The sequence below is a fragment of the Eretmochelys imbricata genome, chromosome 13 (genome assembly GCF_965152235.1).
Source record: "Eretmochelys imbricata isolate rEreImb1 chromosome 13, rEreImb1.hap1, whole genome shotgun sequence".
Classification (NCBI taxonomy): Eukaryota; Metazoa; Chordata; order Testudines; family Cheloniidae; genus Eretmochelys; species Eretmochelys imbricata.
The window spans coordinates 36,581,235-36,604,531 of NC_135584.1; the positions used below are offsets into that span (position 1 = coordinate 36,581,235).

Sequence of the window (23,297 nt, forward strand, 5' to 3'; positions counted from 1 at the left end):
TCATATATCCGATGAACAGAGATTTCCATTGAGATCAGAAGTTCTGTCTGCATTAATTTCCTTTGAAATGAGACATTCCCTTTTTTCTATTGCTTTGTCTTTTGGGTCAACGGTTCTCCTGTCTCCATTATTTTCCCTTTGGAATCACTTGTTTTCCATGACTTTCCCTTTGAGGTTAGTAATAGGACTGTCTTTCTGCTGTTGTTTTTCCTTTCTAAAAACAAATATTAACTTTCCTCTATGCAATAATTTCAGATTCCCAGCAGCAGAGGTATCAGGGGAGATTACATCATCTCATAGGAAGGAGAAATTACCACCCAGAAGAGACATTAATTGCTGTGAAAGGGAATAATAACAAAATACACCAAGAAGCACTGTAAGATCCGGCATCCAGATAGGAACCCAATGCTCAGTTTACTGAGATAATTGAAGAATATGAATAGTAGAAGAGAGTGGAAAAGTAAGTGCACAGACTACAATCTTATCTCAGAAAATCTGAAGGAAGGGTTAGGGTCAGGGTGCAGCTGGCAATAGATCACCAGTGTGACAGGTAAAGCAGCACAGTAAAAATGAAAGAATCTGATTTAGAAAAGAAAAATACCTGCTCAGGCTCCCCCATATAGGGAAGAATAGGATTTTGCTTGTTCAATCCAGGAGGGAAGTAAATAAAGGTAGGTGAGTCATAGCAAAACATGCCTAAGAAAGAGCAATGAATGGCTCTCAGATTTAGAACAGAAAAATGGCCATGCTGGGTCAGACCAAAGGTCCATCTACCCCAATATCATGTCTTCCAACAGTGGCCAATGCCAGGTGCTTCACAGGGAATGAACAGAACAGTTGATCATCAAGTGACCCAATCCCTCTCACCTATTTCCAGCTTTTGGCAAACAGAAACTAGGGACACCATCTCTGTCCATCCTAGCTAACAGCCATTGATGGATCTATCCTTCAGGAATTTTTCTAGTTATTGGCTCCTTTTGTGTGTATTTTTCACCACATGAGTTTTATTGCTTGTTAAAATTTTGAAACAAAAATATAGTCTCACTTCTCTGTGCATGTGTGTTTTTCTGCATTTCCATTTTTCTCTCATGCACTTATGTTGTACCAGGGTCAATGTACCATTGCCGTAGACATAGTGCATATGGGTGCATCATGAATCAGTGGATGAAGAGATCAGAAGCTAGGATATATTAAGAATTGATATATTAAGATATACCAAGAAGGCCACATTTGGAGTATTGCGTACAGTTTTGGGCCCCCCACTACAGAAAGGATGTGGACAAATTGGAGAGTCCAGCGGAGGGCAACGAAAATGATCAGGGGGCTGGGGCACATGACTTACAAGGAGAGGCTGAGGGAACTGGGCTTGTTTAGTTTGCAGAAGAGAGGAGTGAGGGGGGATTTGATAGCAGCCTTCAACTACCTGAAGGGGGTTCCAAAGTGGATGGAGCTCGGCTGTTCTCAGTGGTGGCAGCTGACAGAACAAGGAGCAATGGTCTCAAGTTGCAGTGGGGCAGGTCAAGGCTGGATATTAGGAAACACTATTTCACTAGGATGGTGTTGAAGGACTGGAATGGGTTACCTAGGGAGGTGGTGGAATCTCCATCCTTAGAGATTTTTAAGGCCCAGCTTGAGAACACTCTGGCTGGGATGATTTAGTTGGGGTTGGTCCTGCTTTGAGCAGGAGTGTCATAAATATAAAGGGAAGGGTAAACCCCTTTAAAATCCCTCCTGGCTAGAGGAAAAATCCTCTCATCTGTAAAGGGTTAAGAAGCTAGGATAACCTCGCTGGCACCTGACCAAAATGACCAATGAGGAGACAAGATACTTTCAAAAGCTGGGAGGAGGGAGAAAATCAAAGGGTCTGGGTCTGTCTGTGTGATGCTTTTGCCAGGGACAGAACAGGAATGGAGTCTTAGAATTTAGTAAGTAATCTAGCTAGATATGCGTTAGATTATGATTTCTTTAAATGGCTGAGAAATTAAGTTGTGCGAATAGAATGACTATTCCTGTCCGTGTGTCTTTTTTGTAACTTAAGGTTTTGCCTAGAGGGCTTCTCTATGTTTTGAATCTAATTACCCTGTAAGGTATTTACCATCCTGATTTTACAGAGATGATTCTTTTTTACTTCTATTAAAAGTCTTCTTGTAAGGAAACTGAATGCTTTTCTCATTGTTCTAAGATCCAAGGGTTTGGGTCTGTGGTCACCTATGCAAATTGGTGAGGATTTTTACCAAACCTTCCCCAGGAAGTGGGGTGCAAGGGTTGGGAGGATTTTGGGGGGAAAGACGTTTCCAAACAACGTTTTCCCAATAAACCCAGATAAACGTTTGGTGGTGGCAGTGGAAGTCCAAGGGCAAAGGGTAAAATAGTTTGTACCTTGGGGAAGTTTTAACCTAAGCTGGTAAAAGTAAGCTTAGGTGGTTTTCATGCAGGTCCCCACATCTGTACCCTAGAGTTCAGAGGAATCTTGACAAGGGGATTGAACTAGATGACCTCCTGAGGTCTCTTCCAACCTTAATCTTCTATGATTCTATTATTCTAAGTGTGTAGGAGAAAAAGCAGGAAGAGATTTCAGAGTTATTGTCTCTGATACCTTTGCTTTAATAGCAAGGATCTGCTACTTCTCTTTAAACATATATGTATTTTATTGCTCATAAAATTTGGAAAAATAAACAACCTCTCTCTCTCTCTCCATATATTCATCTCATTCTGTCTATATATCTCTGTAATTCTCCAGCTTTTCATTTTTCTACAGGCACATTCTTCCTTCTGGATAAAAATGACTCTCTAATTTCTCTCTTGATGAGTTTTCATTTTTATTTCCCTTACATTTCTTTATATGGAGTTGGATTCTGATCTCAGTTGCACTTTTGTAAATCCATATGAAGCTGATGCAATTTACCCTGGAGTAACCGAGATCAGAAAACAGCCTGTGATGTGTCTTTAGGGGTTTTTTTGTGCATCTTTGTCTGTTTCTCAGCTCCATCTATCAAATGGTGCAAATTTTTCTTTGAATCTACTGTGCTAGAGGACAGCTGGATATACCTTCAGACAAACCACAGCCTCTTTGGTGTTTCAGTTTGTGTCTTACGGGGTATATCTATACTACATCTGGGCAATGTAATTCCCTGCTCTGGTAGACCTACACACACTAGCTTTGATTGAGCTATTGTGCTAAAAATTGCAGTGTAGCTTCAGTGGCACAGCCTAGCTGTCCGAGCCCGATCCCATCGGCAGTCCCAGGTACGTACACAGGTGGCTATCCCAAGCCGCTGCCTCTAGTGCCATGTTCTCACTGCTCATTTTCTCCTGCTAACTTGATCAAAGCTAGTCCATGTGTGTCTATCCAAGCTGGGAATTACACGTCCCCACTGCAGGGGAGTCGTACCCGCGGTTGAACTCTAAACATCTTTCATTTCCAATCTATTGATTTTTTGTCATATCTTCTAGATTTGTTGATGTGACACTGATGTGATAAAGATACTTCAAAATCCGAACTTAAAAGTCTCTATTTAGAGTTCAAGAGAGCTTATGGGTCTCAGATGGGACATTTCTGTAGTTCAATAGGGTTCCATGCTCTTGGTTCACCTATATTGGAAGCTCAACTTCTTAATGATATGAGTCTTCCTCTGTTTATTGACAACTTCATTTTTCCAGTGGAGAGATGCAGTGGCATGAGGTTAACTACTCCAGCTTTCAACCATGTAACTGACAGCACAACCTCACTGCGTGTACTCCATCAAGATATAATGGTTTTGTGTTTCTAGATACATATTATGGAGAAAGCGGAGGGAAGAAATGAAACCCTGATCATGGAATTCATCCTCTTAGGATTTGGGAATGCCCCCGAACTGCAGACCCTTCTCTTTCTGCTGTTTCTAGTGATCTACATTGTGACGATGGTCGGGAACATCCTCATCATTATCCTAGTTGTGGCTGATTAGCACCTTCACACTCCCATGTACTTCTTCCTGGGGAACTTGGCCTGCTTGGAGATCTGCTACACCTCCACCATCCTGCCCAGGCTGCTGGCCAGTCTCCTGACTGGGGATGGAACCATTTCTGTTAAGTGCTACCTTGTGCAAACATATTTTTTTGCTATCATAGCAACGACAGAAAATCTGCTGCTCGCAGCAATGTCTTACGATCGGTATTTAGCAATATGCAATCCACTCCGCTATGCTGCTCTGATGAATGGCAGGGTTTGTTTCCAGCTAGTGGCAGGGTCCTGGGTATATAGTTTTCTGGTCAATGGCACACTAAATTATTTCTTGTTCCCATTAACATTCTGTGGTTCCAAAGAAATTGACCATTTCTTTTGTGATTTTTCACCCATGATAAAGCTGTCTTGTGGTGACACCCAGACTCTGCAACTGGCGACATTTACTGTCTCTACCATTGGGACACTTGTGCCTTTGCTACTGACCCTGACATCCTACATTTATATCATCACCGCCATTCTGAGAATCCCTTCCACCACAGGGAGACAAAAGGCCTTTTCCACCTGCTCCTCCCACCTCACTGTGGTGACAATTTTATACATGAGCGTGATTACTGTCTATGTGTTTCCAACAAGCAACACTCCCAAGGTCCTACACAAAATATTCTCTCTCTTCTACGCAGTCCTGACTCCCATGATCAACCCTGTTATCTGCAGCCTGAGAAACAAGGAGGTCAAAGAGTCCCTGAGAAAAACTATTCTGAAACAGGTTGCTTTCAGAAACAGACATAGAAGCTTAAAGGAAAAAATTTAGCCTATAGTAAAATAGAGATGAACTGATACAGTTTCTTAGACATGGCCCATTTCATTCCTTCAGAAAAGGGTTACCCCTTATTGACCTTTCTTTCTTTCTTTCTTTCTTTCTTTCTTTCTTTCTTTCTTTCTTTCTTTCTTTCTTTCTTTCTTTCTTTCTTTCTTTCTTTCTTTCTTTCTTTCTTTCTTTCTGTGACTCTGCTACATTTTGAGCATTCATCTTTCATACAATTAATGCACATTTCTTTATACAAAACTTGATACTGTAAGAGACATTCTTTTTGAAAAGACAAACGTTTCAGTAGAGCACTCTGCTCCAGTCATCCGTACACTAGGGCTCAAATTCTGCAAGGAGCTTAATATCTTTTGAGTGCTTCTGGGTCTCTTCCACACACCACTGATGCCAATGACATTAATTCTCCAGTGATTAGGATCATCTCTTGTCAATTATGCCTCTGAAAAGTCGGTAAACAATGTTGCCGCTGCTGTGAGTGAAGAACTTTGATTAGGTAGTATTCTCTGTAGATCTGTAGCTGGGTAAACAAACATGAAAGTCTGTGGAGGGTTGGGAGTCTCAGTGTCCTGCCATGTAAAATGTCCTGCCTATTCATCCATCTTTGCATGGTGAAGGCAACATTAACATATCTATTTCTATATTGATACTGACATCAATATAGACATCGATACATATATATAAAATGCTAACAGAAAATGTCTGGCCAAAATTTTCAAAGCTCATAAGACCTGATTTCCCTCCCCCACCCAAATAAAAAGAAATGAATGAATTAAAACGAACGGGAAATGAGCACCCAAAAGCACTAGGCAACTTTGCCAATCTCAGCCTAAATAGTGTCACATGGGCCTCCCTTGCCACACACGGTAACACCCTATACACATATAAATATTTACCACCAAGGTTTGACCAAAAAACTGAATTAAAGAATAAATTCTCACGGAGTCTTCCTGACTCTTTTTCCTGGTACTTTTTTCATAGTAAGTCTCAGGGCAGATCGGCACTAGGGGGAAAAGCTGATCCAAGCGACGCAATTTGAGTTACATTAGTAGCATAACTCAAGTCAACATAGCTTAGATCTACTTACCACAGGATCCACACTGCCCTGGGTTGATGGGAGAAACTGTCCCATCAACTCCTCTTAGGCTATGTCTACACTACTGCGGTAAGTCGACCTACGCTACGCAACTCCAGCTACTGCCTGAAAATCTCCAGTCGACTTACCTTACTCTTCTCATCGGGGGTAGAGTACAGGGATCGACTGGAGAGCAATCTGCACTTGATTTGGCGGGTCTTTACTAGACTCGCTAAATCGACCACCAGTGGATCAGTCTCAGAGCTTCAGTCCCTGCCGTAGTGTAGACCTGCCCTTACTCATTCCGGTGGAGTACCGGAGTTGATGTCTGAGCGATCGGCAATTGATTTAGTGGGTCTTCAGTAGACCCGCTAAATCTACCCCCGGTGGATTGATCGCCACGGCGTCAATCCCGGCTGTAGTGGAGGCCATCATCATCACCACTAGCATCTCTCTTTCTCTTGGAAAAGAAAAAGGTTTTACTGTTTGTTTGTTTCCTTCTTCTGTGGAGAATTTCAGCTGAAAATGTTAAGTTTTCAGCAGTTTTTAGCTAAAAATGTTTGGTTCTTTGTTGCCAAAACCAAAATATATGGGATTTTTTGTGGACTTCTCTGAACAGTCATTTTTTCTGCTAAAAAAAAAAACAAAAAACCTGCCAGGCTCTAGATGCTGATGGAATAGATAGCAAATGTTGCAATTGTAATTCATAATTATTGTTAGGGGACTTATTCCTTCACCCACTTACTTCTCTGGTCCTTTTCGCATGAACAGAGAGCAACAATACCCAAAGTCCAAAGGTGCAAACAATTCGATGTTTATTGGGGTGAACTTCTAGCAAGCATGAATCCAGTTTCCTTCCTTAGTGTCCCCCTTCCCAACTCTGACACCACAGAGCCTTACACCTGTGTCCCTGTTCCCATTCCTACCCTTAGCCAAACATGATTTCAATTTCCCCACCCCCATTCCCTGTTCCCATTTCCCCCTTTAGCAAAACATGATTCCAATTTCCTTACCCCCATTCCCTGTTCCCATCTCCCCCACCCACACACCCACCCCCTCACTTCCTGATTGACTGCAGACTATATAGTAAAACTTGAGTTCGGCTTTGCTATACCTTAACCAATCATTTTCCTGAAATTTAACTAACCAATCCTAACATATTGTAACATGATTATGTAACCAATTATATCCCACCACCTTAATTAGTTTACACCCAGCAAAATTAATTATACAGCAGACAGGAACAATCACAGAACCAGACAGAGATTATACAGGCAAACAATAGCAAAGTGGGAACTATAATGACAAAACAATACAGAAGTGAGGATTTCACATCCCAGCTATTGAGAAGTGAGTTCTTGCCAGACAGGATGCTATCAAACTAAGTTTCCTTTTACATTTTCTAGGCACTTCCCTTTCTCTGGAGGCGATGGGCACTATCAGGACAGGATTGTATTCCTAACAGACCAAAAGCACCTTCTTTCAGTGTGACTAGTTTGGAATGTGAGGCTGTGACCGTTCGCTTCCCAGCTTATGGCTGCCTCTGCTGCTTAGCCAAAGGCCTTGGCCTAAGAACAGGGCCTCAGACTGTCACAGTAAGAGAAGGACCTTGCACCGGCAGACAGTGATTTTGATTCTTTCTTGTATACCTGTATAACTAGCCAAGTGATAAGAATACACCTAAATTCTTCGAGTACAGGCCTTTACCGACAGGCCTGAATATCTATATCCTAACAATTATATGCTTAAATTTGCTCTCTATATTAATACCCTAACATATTTAATTTAAATAGCAAACTTACTGTTTTGGTCTCTGGAATTTTTCCCAGCTTTTGATGAAATTTGGTCCTCCAGTGCTAGGTATTATTTGTCATTAATCTAATCTAATCTAATCTAATCTATCTACCACTGTATTACCTTAGATCCTTTACCATAGACAGCTACACCCTATTGTTTGTGTTGGGTAGAACTGTCTGAGAGGGGCTGGGAAAGGAGATGGGGAGGAGGTACTAGTTACCAGAAAAAGTTACCAGAAGCCTGATGTTCACTAGCATTCAGGCCCACCCATTTGGTGGTCCAGGTAAAGGATGCTCTCTGATCCTCTAAACCTCCAGCTCCCAAGAACACCACAGCCCCTAATCGATCCCTCTAAACCCTAACCACAAGGTCACTGCCTCACGCACCCCTGAATCCAGAACCTATGTAATCACATTGATTCAGATATTAATGGAAATTAAAGCAGATTAAAAATTTCCATTTGGAACATTTTTATTACAGAAAATAATGTTGATTGAAATCAGAATTTGCCATGTGTATATGTCAGTTTCATTTTATTAAATAAAAGGAATTGATATAAAATAAAAAAACGTAGAATAATGTGTATGCATATATTACAAAATAAACCAAAAGAACATGAAACAAAAACTACTTAAATAAAAATTAAAAATAAAATAATACAAACAAAAATAACGTAAAAGTAGAGAATTTGTAATTTTTTTAAAAAAAAGTAACCATAGAAGTTTAAAAGTGTAATTTAAAAATAAAAATGGAAACGAAATGTGCTGGTATGAGTCAATGAGACCTGTGCTCCCAGTTACACTTTAGGAGCTTCTGGGCCCCCTCCCCATTCATCTCGCTCTTCCCTTCAGGAATGGGGCTAGACAGCAGTCTGACTCCGGCCATGGGGGCCACCCCAGCCCTGGGAGTGAGGGGCGGCGCCCGCCCCGGCTTCCGAACCCACAGGCAAAGCCCGGCGGGAACCTCAGACACTAAAACACCATCATCACACTCGGATGGGTATCGGAGGTTCTCTGATACAGATGCTACATTTCTTTAAAGTACTCATTAAAAATCAACTGTAACACATTACTGTATTTACTTGTAATTTCTCGGGCAGTTCATAAGAGTCGAAAACAGTAGAGGGACATTGTAATTAACCTAAAACCAAGCACTGCAGACACTGAAAAGCTGAGCTAAGATTACATTGAAAAGAAAGCCACATTTGTTCCAGTAAGAAATGTCCAGTTAGGCAACCGCCCAGCGTTAAATCTAAACGAAACGATCCTTAAATCTAATCAGGATTGACTCAAAACAACAATTACGTATGTTTTCTTACTGAAATGAAAAACAGTTTAATACAATCTGAAAAAAAGAAATATTTTGGGTGGATTTTTAGCGATTTTGAGTAGGTGCACAGACGATAGTTAAGGTTTATAAATAAGGTTTTTGAAACGCGTAGTTTTTAAAATGTCGAAATAAAACTTGAAGGGCTCTGTGTAAGCTGGAAGTTTGTCTCTCTCACCAAGGGCAGTGGGACCAGTAACAGATATGCCCGGACCCGCCTTGTCTCTCTGAAACAAACCTGAGGCCGTGTCCGCACTGACGCGTTGACAGCAGCGTAGCGGAGCCCGCCGCTGAGCGGAGCGCTCCCGTAGCCAGGTTTTGCGGACAGAAGTGCGAGCATAGCGTCGGTGTCAGAGGCGCTCCGGTAACCAGCCCCGTGTGGCGATGGTGTTTCAGTCTCTGCGGTTACCAATCAGATGAAAGGGAACGTTAAAGGCAGGTGTTTCTGTCCCCTTCCTGCTGCGAGCGCAACGGGGCCCGGCTCTGGAAGTCTCCATGAGCTGCGATCCGCGCGGCGTCCCCGGAGGCAGTTCCAGGAGGGCGGGGCGATTCCCCGCCCAGCCCGGCCAGGGGCCGCGTTGCCCTTTTCACTTGGCTCATTCCGAAGGCTTGGCCCGGAGCCGTGACACAAGGTTGTGTGAGCTGGGTACACGCTGGGAAAAGCCCTGAGTGGGGGGACTCAGGCCGGTGCAGAGAGGGGAGCGGAGCCCGGAGGCCCTCCAGCCTGGCTCGCTCCCTCCCTCCCCTCTCCACCTATTACCTTGTGTACCCCGCTGCGGCTGGGCTGAATCTCGCCCCAGGGGGCCCAGCCGAGGGACACCCCGTCTCTCTCTCGCTCTCCCGGGGGTCTCTCCCGGAGTCAGGGTCACCGTCCACTGACGGAAGAGGTGCCTGGAGGTTGCGGGGAGTCTCGCTTGCTCAAGCGGAGATGACCCCCGTCCAAGGCAGAGTGGCGCCTGCCGACACTCCCCGCTCCGGCGGGGTCTGTACGCCAGCTACCTCGTCCCTGGAGCGCAGGGTCTCGCCTCTGCCCACACGGAGGGGAGCCCTCATTGCTCAGTGTATAACAGGGGGGTCGCATATAGCCTCCTGTACAACACGAGCAAGAGCCTTGTGTCCAGCAAGTATAAATGGGACTGGTTCCCCCCGAGCTTTGTCTGTGGGTCCAGAAGCCACGGGTGGGCGCCGCCCCTCACTCCCAGACTGGGGTTGGCCGCATGGCCGGAGTGAGACTGCTGTCCAGCCCCGTCCGCATGGGGCACAGAGAGAGGGGGGTTTGCTGAAGAAGCCCCTGCCCCTGTGATTGGGGTTGACCAGATGGCCTGATTTTATAGGGACAGTCCCGATTTTTGTGTCTTTTTCTTATACAGAGGCTCCTATTACCCCCCACCCGTCCGGATTTTTCACACTTGCTATCTGGTCCCCCTTATAGCGATCATACATCCCTCATATAGGAGGAGCAGCTGAGACATGCCCATATGATAACAGCAGGGGGTCCTGAGAAAGTCTGGCCTCTGGAAAATTCCTTCCTGAACCTAAACCTGGTGATCAGTCTCACCCTCAGCAGGTGAACAAGGCCCAGTCAGGCACCTGGAAAGGACTGACTGGGTCTACCTCAAATTGTACCCGATGGGGGTAGGGGGGGTTGTTAAAACTGTACACACACACACACACACACACACACAGAGTGCGGGGGGGCGGGGGGACGGACTGCTGAGAAGCTCCTCAGCTGTGATTGGGCGCACGGGTCAGGTCCCATGGTCTCTCACCCACCACATTTCAGTTTCAAAGTTCACATCTTTTTATTTATTTATTTATTTATTTATTTATTTACCTCTCTTCATTTCTTTTCCTTTGAGATTCAGAATAGGTGTCTAGTTTTCCTCTGAGGGCGACATGTGTTGCGTTGTCGGTTCCTGCTCCATGGGGGGGTGGAACGACCACGGAGCGAAGTAGCAGCAGTACTTGCTACCCTTCTGGTATGGGGGATGGACAATGCATCAAAAGAGACATTAACATTGTGTGGGAATGGATGCAGGACAAAATGATACAGTTAAGGCAGTAAATCCAGGCATTATGGGTAGCGTCTCCTTCCATATATAGATTCTGAGTTAGGTAGGTTAAAGGAATCAGGATAGAAAATAGTCTTGTTGGACCATATCCTGATGCAAGAATCCAGAGTCCAAAGGTTGATGTCTGAAATTCAAGCTGCCCCCCTCATCCCCCCACTGGTGCCTCATCTTAGAGGTGGAAAACTTCCTTTGTCATTTTCTAAAGTTTAATGTCTGTTAATGTCTGTTCATCAGATTTGGAGATGGAAACCGATGTGATTACTTTTGAGGTCATTTTGGGAGTGATTTTAAAAAGGTATCGGGAGCCTAGTTGGATTTTTCAACAGCATTCTCTAGTTTTTCTGTAGTTTTTGGTGCCTTAGGGTGTTTCTGATAGGGTGTTTCTGAAAATCCCCCTATGCACGTAAATACCTTTAAAAATGGTTATTTTTTGTTAACTGAAATCAGAACTTTGCTATGTGTGTATATATGTCAGTTTAACTTTTTAAATAAAAATAATTGATATAAAATAAAAATTAATGTATAATAATGTATATACATAATATGATAAAATAAACCAAAATAAAATATCACCATTTTTACATGGCCTTCACTCAGTGTTTTGAATACATTATATCCTTGCTCAACATTTGTTTCATTTCAAATTACTTTTTTTCAAAAATGAAATTTCACTAAAATTGTTTTTTTTTTAATTTTTCCCCCAAATTTGTTTAACAAAAAGTATTTTTCAGTGTGTTTAAGTTTGGGGTTTTCTTTCATTCTTTCACTGAATACCAAAAAATGAAAACATTTTGGTTATCCAGTTTTCCAAAATTCCATATTTTCATGGACAATTTTGATGTTTCCCTTTCAACATTTTTCATCCAGTGCTTGCTACAGTAAAATGTCTGTCATATATGATTGCTGAGAAAATGAATTAATTGTTGATTTTAATAAATCATTTTGAGGGAAAAAGGAATGTTTTATGGCTCCAACTCAGGATAGACTTTAAGGATGTGCTTAACTTTAAATATGTGCTTTAAGTCCTTTCTAAGCAAATTCAGTGACTATTTAAATCAAGAGGAGTTTTGCTAAGATTTCACCCATTAACTCCAACAGGACTTCAGAACATGATTAAAGTCAAGTCCATAGTAACTTGTGTCTTGAATGTAATCATGATTTTTTTAAAATCAGGATCTATGTACTTTATGCTAATTATCTTATTTTCTTCTCCTAACGGGATAATGCTAAAGACACTGAATAGACAATGATAACTTCTCTGAGTAATTTTTAAACCAGCCTAGCAAAGATTTTATATTGTTTAGGTTGGTTTAAAAACTTTAAAGCAATTATTTTATTCTCTATTGAATTCTATAGGCTTTTAGAGTTTTGTTTTTTAAGAGAAACTTTACTAGTTTTATCTCTAGGCTTTTAGTTTAAATGTTCAGGGGCTTTTTATTTATTTTATTAGTGATTGCTCGTTACGGAATCATTTATAATTATTAAGATGCAGAGGAAATTTCATTATAAGCCGTAAAATGGGATTCTCAAATGGGGCCCTAAAGAATTTAGGCTCGCTACTGCTACAGAAATTAAATGGGAATTAGGGGTAAAATTTTCAAAAGCACCCCTAAGCAGCTTAACATTCTAAATCCCATTTTCAAAAGTCACCTAGGCACTTAGACACACATTTTAAGGGTATGTAGGGTGCCTAGTGTGGTTTTCAAAAGCACCCATATCCCTAACATCTATTGATTTAAAATACCTTTATAATACCTCAATACCTTTAAAACTCTGGCCCTTAGCCTAAGTCTTATTGACAGTCAATAGTACTAAGGTTCCTAAGTCTATTGGGCTATTTAAAAATTTGAGTGTAAAGTAGATGCAAAAATATTACCATTGCTGCTGGAGAACAGTCTGGAATTTCCCCCCACAACTTTTAAATCCCTTTGCAAAGGAAGGAGAGAGCAAGGCTCATATACCCATATAGAATTCAGTGCTTTCCGTCTGGATGTTTTGACTGGAAGGACTGTCAAAATATTATTTTAGACTGATACAATTTCAGTCTTGAAAGCAAATTAGATGCCATTGATATTATTTTTACTAATATGCATTTGTGCTGGGCTAATAAAATGTTGTGCATATTGAAACTGAGAGAGAGAGAGAGAGAGAGAGAGAGAGAGAGAGCAGCTGCTTTAAGAAATTTTTTGTAAACACAAGATGATCTGGACAATGAATAAAATAAACAACAATATTTTTCTCACCAGTGCAACCAAACATATATTTGTGTTTCATGGTGTTCACATCAGGTATCCCCATCAGAGCTAATTCTGTGGCTGAATTTTAGAAAGAACAGAACATTTGTATGATCTGTTATAATATTTTCTGCAATTCCAGCTGTGCCTCTGATAGCGATGTATCCTGTGGAAACCCTGCATTTGAAGAACACTTCCTTGTCAGGTTAAAAAGTGAAACATCAGCGAACCAGATTAGACTGTATTTTATTTTATTTTACTTGGGCTGTGCTGTGATATTAATTCCTGGCATCAGAAGTGTAATCTCATTTTAGCAGCCCCTTTGTTCTCTAATATATCAGGACTCCCATTGGATGGGTTTAATCCTCCATCCCCATGGAAATTTTTGATTTTTCATTGAAAAAGCCAAAACCTGAAACTTGTTTCTTTGGTGGAGGGTGGATGTTCTGGGATTTTCAGCAACTGAATGCAAACATATTTGTCAATGTACTAAATATTTTCAGCCAAAGGCTGCTCAAAACTGAAACATGTTCATATTAAAAAAAAAAAAAAAACGTTTGGGGTTTACAGATTTCAGACGAAATTTGGTGAAAATCATATACTTTCCATGAAGACTTTCAGTTACTCCAAACCCCAGTATTCCATTACAAAATCTTAATCAGTCCTAATCCAAAGGGAAATGAAGCCATTTTCTGATTTTTTGAAGTGTAGTGGAGTTTCCAGAGACACACAGTTTTTCTTTGCTCTGTTAGTGAAGAAGATAGGTACTCACATCTTAAATAACATATCACAGTAGTCCTGATAGCAAGCAACCTGGACAATTTCCTGGAGGCTTGATCAAGTAACAGAAAATTATAGAATTGTAGGGCTGGAAGGGCGCTCAAGAAGTTATCAAGTCCAGGCCACCTGGAAACCAAGGAAACCTGGACCATCCCTGAGAGCTATTTGTCTAACCTTTTCTTAACCATCTCTAATGATGGGGATTCTATGAAGAGAGGGCATAGATTTTTGAACATTTCTGCAATTAAACTGATGACATTTCAGTTCACTGCTATATTCAACTTATATTGCAGAGTTTGTTAGTTTTCATCTGGTTCGACGATGAATTGACTTAAAAGTTGAGTTTATCTTTAAAATATATTAACAAATTTGCTTCATTTCCCCTAGATACATCCCAGGGCAAATGCTAACTGTAGAAATCAAACGTCCATTGAGGAATTTGTCCTCCTGGGATTTGGGAATCTCCCTGAACTTCAGATTCTTCTCTGCTTCCTGTTTCTAGTGATCTACATGGTGACCATGGCTGGAAATATCCTCATTGTTGTGCTAGATGTGGCTGATCAGCACCTTCACACCCCTATGTACTTCCTCCTGGGGAACTTGTCCTGCTTGGAGATCTGCTACACCTCCAGCATCCTGCCCTGGGTGCTGGCCAGTCTCCTCACGGGGGACAGAACCATTTCTGTTAGTGGCTGCATGACACAATTTTATTGTTTTGGTATCCTAGCAGCCACAGAATACTATCTGCTAGCAGTGATGTCTTATGATTGGTATCTAGTGATCTGCAATCCACTCTGTTATGCCACTCTGATGAACGGCAGTGTTTGTTTCCAGCTAGCGGCTTGTTCCTGGACAAGATGCTTTCTGAGCAGTACCATAGTAATCATTATAATGACTAAAATAAAGTTTTGTGGCTCCAATGAAATTGACTATTTCTTTTGTGATTCCTCACCCATCATAAAACTATCCTCTACTGTTACCCAGTTTCTAGAACTCATGATTTTCATGGTCTCCTCCGTCAGGTGACTAGTCCCATTTCTATTCACATTGGCATCCTACGTTTGCATCATCAACACCATCCTGAGAATTCCTTCCACCACCGGGAGGCAAAAGGCATTTTCTACCTGCTCCTCTCACATTGTCACTGTCACAACATTTTATGGGACTCTGATTATTAGCTGCATGGTTCCAATTGCCCAGCATTCAAAGGACTTATACAAGGTATTTTCTGTCTTCTAAACAGTCCTGACCCACATGGTCAACCCCCTCATCTACAGTCTGAGGAACAAAGAGGTCAAAGAGGCCCCGAGAAGGGCTGTCAGTAAGTTTCTGGCTTTTGCAAGACTTCAGACTGTAAAATTAACAGATCTCTATCAGTCACCTACAGCAGGAGATTCTGGAAGACTGGCACCTCTCCCCAATCAGCTAATTTTGATCTTTGCAGTTGTAAAATAAGATTGAGATTTTTAAAAGGGACTTTAGGGGCTAGGAGCACTGTATTCCATGCTTTGATTTTCCAGAAACTTTTGGAGGGTTACTTAGGGTGATATCTCAAAGGAGTTGAAGGGAGTTAAACACCTACATTGGAGTTAATCACCAAAGAGATTTAATCACCTAAATTGGAAGTTGAGTCACCTAATTCCTTCACATTTCTTTGAAAATCCTGCCCTAAAACTTTGGCAGACACGGATTTCACTGAATTTTAGGACTGATACTTGCTGCTGCTGCCTTTAGGGAGCAGTATTCGTATGGTATGCTTTGGCTGATATTTTTCTTTTCCAGGTGATGGAGGATAATTTGGGGAGAGGGGAGAAGGAAGGGGGATTGCATGATTGCATGAGTGAGAAAAATAAATCTGAATTCAAATGCAATGTTAACTGTTGTAGATGCCTGTGGAATTACATCATGCTTCCCTTTGCAAATCTGATAATAAAACAGGGCAACTGCATAAAAGTTTGGGTCAATATGTTTTTGGTCTTTGAGTCATATTTTAAGGTCAGAAGGGACTCTGATCTAGTCTTCATGACACAGGCCAAAGAACTTGACCCGCCATCTATGTTTCCCACTCCCTCCTATCTGGACTTTTCAGAGTCTCTGATTACCCTAGATTTACTGAGCTGGTCAATGGAGATGCACTGATTCACAGAAACTCTGGACTCTTTCTTTTAAGGCATATTTCAACATTGTGGGCCTGATTCAACACTGGCTTACTTAGTCTCTATATATGCTACTTTTCATTTGAATCAAAGCCTTCTGGTAGGGGAAATTCTTTCCAGCAGTTTATAGATAGACCCATTGTGACTGAGATTTCCAAAGAAACTAGGAAGACTTTCTAAAGAACCGGTAAATGACAGGCCACTAAATTTCACCCAGTTACCCCTGTGTTGAGGCCAATAACTTATAGATTTATAAATTACCAATTTATAAATTTATAAATTTACCGATGAAGTGGGTATTCACCCACAAAAGCTTATGCTCCAATATATCTGTTAGTCTATAAGGTGTCACAGGACTCTTTGCTGCTTTTAGAGTAACAGCCGTGTTAGTCTGTATTCGCAAAAAGAAAAGGAGTACTTGTGGCACCTTAGAGACTAACCAATTTATTTGAGCATGAGCTTTCGTGAGCTACAGCTCACTTCATCAGATACATACCGTGGAAACTGTCAGTTTCCACGGTATGTATCTGATGAAGTGAGCTGTAGCTCACGAAAGCTCATGCTCAAATAAATTGGTTAGTCTCTAAGGTGCAACAAGTACTCCTTTTCTTTTTGCTGCTTTTACAGATCCAGACTAACACAGCCCACCCCTCTGATACTTATAAATTTATAGATTCCGGCGCTAGAAAGGACAGTTGTGATCATCTACTCTGACTTTTTGTCAGTCACTTACTGGTTTTAACTGGAGTAAATGGTGGATTCTGTGTAACTTGAAATCTTTAAATCATGATTTGAAGACTTTAGTAACTTAGCCAGAGGTTATGGGCCTCTTACAGGAGTGGGCTGCTGAGCTTCTCTGGTCTGTGATGTGCAGGAGGTCAGACTAGATGATCATGATGATCTCTTCTGGCCTTAAAGTCTGTGAGTCTAAGACTCTACTTGGCTCTCTCACACATTCACTGTGTGTCTTGGAGATGCTGTTGAATCTCCCCTTGCCTCAGTTTCCCTTGTGCATAATGATGCACTTGGATGCTGGGAGAATAAATCCATGAATGTGTGTGACACTCGCTGATGCCACATTGATTGGCATATTAGAGCCTAGATAACGAAAAATGTGAAGTCACTAAGATGTGTGTGTGTAGACATTTGTGTCTCCATAGCAGTCTGGGACCTGAGGCTAGGTTTTTCACGAGTGTCTACATGATTTAAGAGCACAGGTCCACTTGAAAGTCAGCGGCATCTCGGAAAATCCCAACCATGAACTGTACACTGAGTACATGAACAGGTGTCACACCCTCCCTTTCTCTGGCCACCCTGAAGACATGGGTGAGGGACTCCACTCTGTTTTTTTAAAGAGTCTCCTAAACAGCGATTGGGTGGGAAAATCTGCAATAGGTTTCTTGTAAGCATCTCTTCTTGGACTGTGGCACCATAATTGGAGGTGACCAGTGACCTCATCACCTGCATGTAGTAAGGAAGGCCATTTCCTTGGAGGATAGAAATTTGTCTCCATTCACTCTGGTGTTTGTACCGTCGACAGTGCTAGCATGTTATTGAGTTTTCCTTCTCATTAATCAATGTAAGCATCAAGGGAGATGTCGCCTTCCTACAGAAAGGATAAAAGCGAAATCTTGAGAGTGTCTCTCTTGTAGGAACTGGGCACAAGGCAAATAGCGCCATATAGAACACTCAGAGTAGATCTCTTTCCTGGCACTGTTAAAGAACGTGAAGCAGATGATGGTAGAAGATAAACTGCAGAACCAGTATCCTGGTCTCTGAATCACTGGGAAAAGGGGCAGTATCTGCAAATCAGCCTCACTTAGAACAGATTTAAAGGTAAAACATTTCCACCATTTCTGTTTCAATTAAATCATGGGATTTTGAAGTGGCAAACATGAGCTTCTCTGCACCGTACTCCGGCCACCTCACCAGGGTGGTGGGGAAGAGTGGTCTTTAACGGGCTAGGAATATTCAATGTGCTGTGTCAAAACTATGTCTTATCATGCTTCTTCTTCTCCGGAATCACTGGGAATGTTGATGAATGTGAATAATTGACTGATCTGAATAATTCCATAGACCAGATTAAAATGAGGAGTAATTCCATTATTATATGAAACAGAATTAAAAGAACATACACATTTCAAGAAGGTCTGAAAAAATACAGAAGAGTTCAGAGATAGATAGATAGATGTGTATGGGGATAGGTCTTTCTTTCTTTCTTTCTTTCTTTCTTTCCCCATACACCTCATCTATCTATCTATCTATCTATCTATCTATCTATCTATCTATCTATCTAACCATTTCCATATACCTTTCTCCTCCCCCCTTTTTCTCTCTCTTTCTGTCGTCACTATAGACTTACTGCAGAGTCCAAATATTTTTTTTTAATCCAAAACATTGAGCTGAAAACCCTAGCTATAATAGCAGACTTGGTGTAATCCCATTTAAATCAATACATGAGCTTCTCTCATTTAAATCAGTGTGAATCAGGGGTGACTCATTTCTCCTTGCATTCACACTGGAAGTAATGGAGTTATTCTCAGGGCAGTGGCCAAGAATTTCAAAATTGTCTAACCATTTTGTGGTACCTAAATATTAAGAAGGCTGAACTGAGACAACTCAAAGATGCACTTTCTGAAAACCGGATGCCTTGAACATATTTCAGGCAGAACATCCAAAATCTATGGTCCCTTCTTGACCACGGTATGGAGACACAACCAAACCTAAAATTCTCCCACCATAGTAAGAGGAAGATCCTATAGTTGGACATGAATATAGGAATGGATCCAGAATGGAGGAGTTCAGTGGTCCATATAATCAATAGCCTCTGTTTGACAGAAGCATTTGATACTGACGAAGCAAAGGAATTATATAACACATTACTTTATTATCCCAGACAGATATTCATTGCTTTATGCCCTGAAACAAAGGTATTTATTTTGCTTATGAAACTATAGATTATGTAATGTACCTGGACATATTCTGATTATTCAAATCAAAATCCAAGTCTTGTGTTGATATTAAGACTGGTCCAAAACTTTCCATCCAAAGTTTTCTGTAAAATTGAGATTTTGATAAAACAACGGCTTTCACCAAAAGGCTCTGCTTTCCTGCAAAATTCTTTCATTTTTACATAAAATGCCAAGAATACAAAATAAGAGAGAACACTTTCAGGCAAAAACAGGAAATGTTTTTGTTTGGTGTTGAAAAATGTTCAGTAATTTTCAGCCAATTCAGTGGCCAAAGCAAAAATAACTGACAAATATTTTTTTAAAAATGTTTTGAGGTTTTAACTTTTTTTTTCAACTAAAAACCAGCATTTCCTTGGGAGAAAATGTCTGTTGACATTGTGAGGGATGGGACACTGAACAAAACACTCCTCTGATCTTCTTCAGTGTGTTCCATTTTATAATGCCTAAGTATAATGATGTTCAACACTTCAAAAATGGTGAAGAGAAAAACAAATATATTAAAAGGGAGAGATAGGGAGATAAAGAAAGAAATCAGGATTGAGAGGACAACTCTTAGAAGAATTGTGTCTGACCCTCCTTTAAAGAATGGGTGACATTAGGGGTTATTAGTTCATAATGGTAAATGTCTATCTTATGAAACAAGAAAAAAAAACATGATAAGTAGTGAAGCCTCAGCCTAGGAGATTATTTCTGCTGTAAAATATTTGGAGTTTAGGGTACCACTGAAGATTTATAAAATTAAACTTTCAGAGTTCTGTCAGGGGTATGGATTGGAAGAGAATTTGTTGATCTCTTGGAGAAGGTGGGAAACTAGAATGTGCATGATCCAAAACAGAAGGTCAGAGATGCACCAGCGATATGGACACATCACCAGAAGGGGAAGTAGAGGACTCAGCATTTGTGCAATGAAATAGAAACAGTACATTGAAAAGTACCCTGATGTTCATCAACTGCCAGTTCAGTTGGTTTTCTCTTCCAAGGTAGAACCCATGGCAGACACAGAACTAGGAAACAAAACGGCTGTCAAGGAATTCATCCTCCTGGGATTTGGAAAACTCTCTGAACTGAAGAGGTTTCTCTTCCTGCTCTTTCTGCTGATCTACATTGTGACCCTGGCTGGGAACATCCTCATTGCAGCATTAGTTATGGTTAATCAGTGCCTTCACACCCCCATGTACTTCTTCCTGGGGATTTTGTCCTGCTTGGAGACCTGCTACACCTCCACCATCCTGCCCAGGGTGCTGGCCAGTCTCCTGACTGGGGACAGAACCATTTCTGTTAGTGGTTGTTTTGTACAGTATTATTTCTTTGGTGGCCTGGCAGCTACAGAATGTTACCTCTTATCTGTGATGTCTTATGATCGGTATTTAGCTATATGTAAACCACTGCATTATGGAACTGTTATGAATGGCAAGTTTTGCCTCCAGTTAGCAGCAGGATCTTGCATCATTGCCTTTGTGGTTGTCACCATATTCATATGTTTGATGTCACAATTAACTTTTTGTGGCCCCAGTAAAATTGACCATTTCTTCTGTGACTTTACCCCAGTGGTCCAACTGTCCTGCAGTGATACCTACTTGATAGAACTTGTTGCTTTCTGTTTTGCTTCCATAGATATCTTTCCCCCATTTCTATTAACCCTGACATCCTATATCTGTATCATAGCCACTGTCGTAAGAATCCCATCCACTACTGGGAAGCAAAGGGCATTTTCCACCTGCTCCTCTCACCTGATTGTAGTTACAACCTTCTACGGGACCCTAATCATGGTGTATGTCGTACCAAAAACACATACACTGAGAAACCTGAACAAAGTGTTCTCTGTCTTCTACACAGTCCTGACTCCAATGCTCAACCCCCTCATCTACAGCCTGAGAAACAAAGAGGTCAAGGAGGCTTTGAGGAAATCTCTCAATCGATTTGTGGCTTTTGTGAGAATTTGGTGACACTGAGCTAACTCATTTAGGTAACACTAAAACATGATACCCTGAGCTGTGTTTTTGAATCTGAAAGGCAATCAATCAATGTCTGGTTCCCTATCATAGTCTTGGCAATTTTGGTTCACTCTTAAGAAACCACTGAAATAAGCACCATCTCTGTCTGTGGCTTTCAGGATGGTGTTTTCAGGAAGATCACCGATGGATTGTAGTTTCTGTATGAGTTTTCTCATGAAGTTGATAGATTTCCACTCCAGACGGCTAAATTCAGTGCCTTGCATAATGACAGGTTTCAGAGTAGCAACCGTGTTAGTCTGTATTCTCAGAATAAATGTGGGAAGATAAAAACACAAAAGAGTAAAGTTCAGAGAGAGAGAGAGAAGCAACCAGCTTTACCATAAAAGTTATTTATTGAACAATAGTGATAACTACACAAGGAGGGCTAAACCAACATAACATACATTATTAAAGGTTAATACCTGAGGTAGAAAGGAAAACAGAGAGAAAGAGTACTTGTGGCACCTTAGAGACTAACAAATTTATTTGAGCATAAGCTTTCATGATCTACAGCTCACTTCATCGGATGCATTCAGTGGAAAATACAGTGGGGATATTTATATACATAGAGAATATGAAACAATGGGTGTTACCATACACACTGTAACGAGAGTGATCACTTAAGATGCCCCATCATCTCAGGCATTGGCACCCTGACAGCAGGATTGTCTGGCTATGTAGACTCCCTCCTCAGGCCTTACGCTACCAGCACTCCCAGCTATCTTCGAGACACCACTGACTTCCTGAGGAAACTACAATCCATTGGTGATCTTCCTGAAAACATCATCCTGGCCACTGTGGATGTAGATGCCCTCCACACCTACATTCCACACAAAGATGGACTACAAGCCGTCAGGAACAGTATCCCCAATAATGTCACAGCAAACTTGATGGCTGAACTTTGTGACTTTGTCCTCACCCATAACTATTTCACATTTGGGGACAATGTATACCTTCAAATCAGCGGCACTGCTATGGGATCCCGCATGGCCCCACAGTATGCCAACATTTTTATGGCTGACTTAGAACAACGCTTCCTCAGCTCTCGTCCCCTAATGCCCCTACTCTACTTGCGCTATATTGATGACATCTTCATAGAATCATAGAATATCAGGGTTGGAAGGGACCTCAGGAGGTCATCTAGTCCAACCCCCTGCTCAAAACCAGGACCCATACCCAATTAAATCATCCCAGCCAGGGCTTTGTCAAGCCTGACCTTAAAAACTTCTAAGGAAGGAGATTCCACCACCTCCCTAGGCAACGCATTCCAGTGTTTCACCACCCTCCTAGTGAAAAAGTTTTTCCTAATATCCAACCTAAACCTCCCCCACTGCAACTTGAGACCATTACTTCTTGTCCTGTCCTCTTCCACCACTGAGAATAGTCTAGAACCATCCTCTCTGGAACTACCTCTCAGGTAGTTGAAAGCAGCTATTAAATCCCCCCTCATTCTTCTCTTCTGCAGACTAAACAATCCCAGTTCCCTCAGCCTCCCCTCATAAGTCATGTGTTCTAGACCCCTAATCATTTTTGTTATCCTTTGCTGGACTCTCTCTAATTTATCCACATCCCTCTTGTAGTGTGGGGCCCAAAACTGGACACAGTACTCCAGATGAGGCCTCACCAATGTTGAATAGAGGGGGACGATCACGTCTCTATATCTGCTCGCTATGCCCCTACTTATACATCCCAAAATGCCATTGGCCTTCTTGGCAACAAGGGCACACTGCTGGCTCATATCCAGCTTCTCGTCCACTGTCACCCCTAGGTCCTTTTCCGCAGAACTGCTGCCTAGCCATTCGGTCCCTAGTCTGTAGCTGTGCATTGGGTTCTTCCGTCCTAAGTGCAGGACCCTGCACTTATCCTTATTGAACCTCATCAGATTTCTTTTGGCCCAATCCTCCAATTTGTCTAGGTCCCTCTGTATCCTATCCCTGCCCTCCAGCATATCTACCACTCCTCCCAGTTTAGTATCATCCGCAAATTTGCTGAGAGTGCAATCCACACCATCCTCCAGATCATTTATGAAGATATTGAACAAAACCGGCCCCAGGACCGACCCCTGGGGCACTCCACTTGACACCGGCTGCCAACTAGACATGAAGCCATTGATCACTACCCG

At 41.7% G+C, this 23,297-nt stretch overlaps 1 protein-coding gene and 2 pseudogenes across 1 annotated transcript; all 3 read left to right on the plus strand.

The window, feature by feature from the left end:
- The first annotated feature begins 3,779 nt into the window (after positions 1–3,779).
- Positions 3,780–4,757, plus strand: LOC144273210 (olfactory receptor 1M1-like; annotated as a pseudogene).
- A 5,138-nt stretch (positions 4,758–9,895) lies between these two features.
- LOC144273211 (olfactory receptor 6C4-like) lies at positions 9,896–15,335 on the plus strand (annotated as a pseudogene).
- Positions 15,336–20,170: 4,835 nt separating this feature from the next.
- Positions 20,171–21,127, plus strand: LOC144273212 (olfactory receptor 6N1-like). The gene has a single exon (XM_077831738.1). It carries the CDS (start codon positions 20,171–20,173, stop codon positions 21,125–21,127), a length of 957 nt encoding a protein of 318 aa, XP_077687864.1.
- Positions 21,128–23,297: the final 2,170 nt, after the last annotated feature.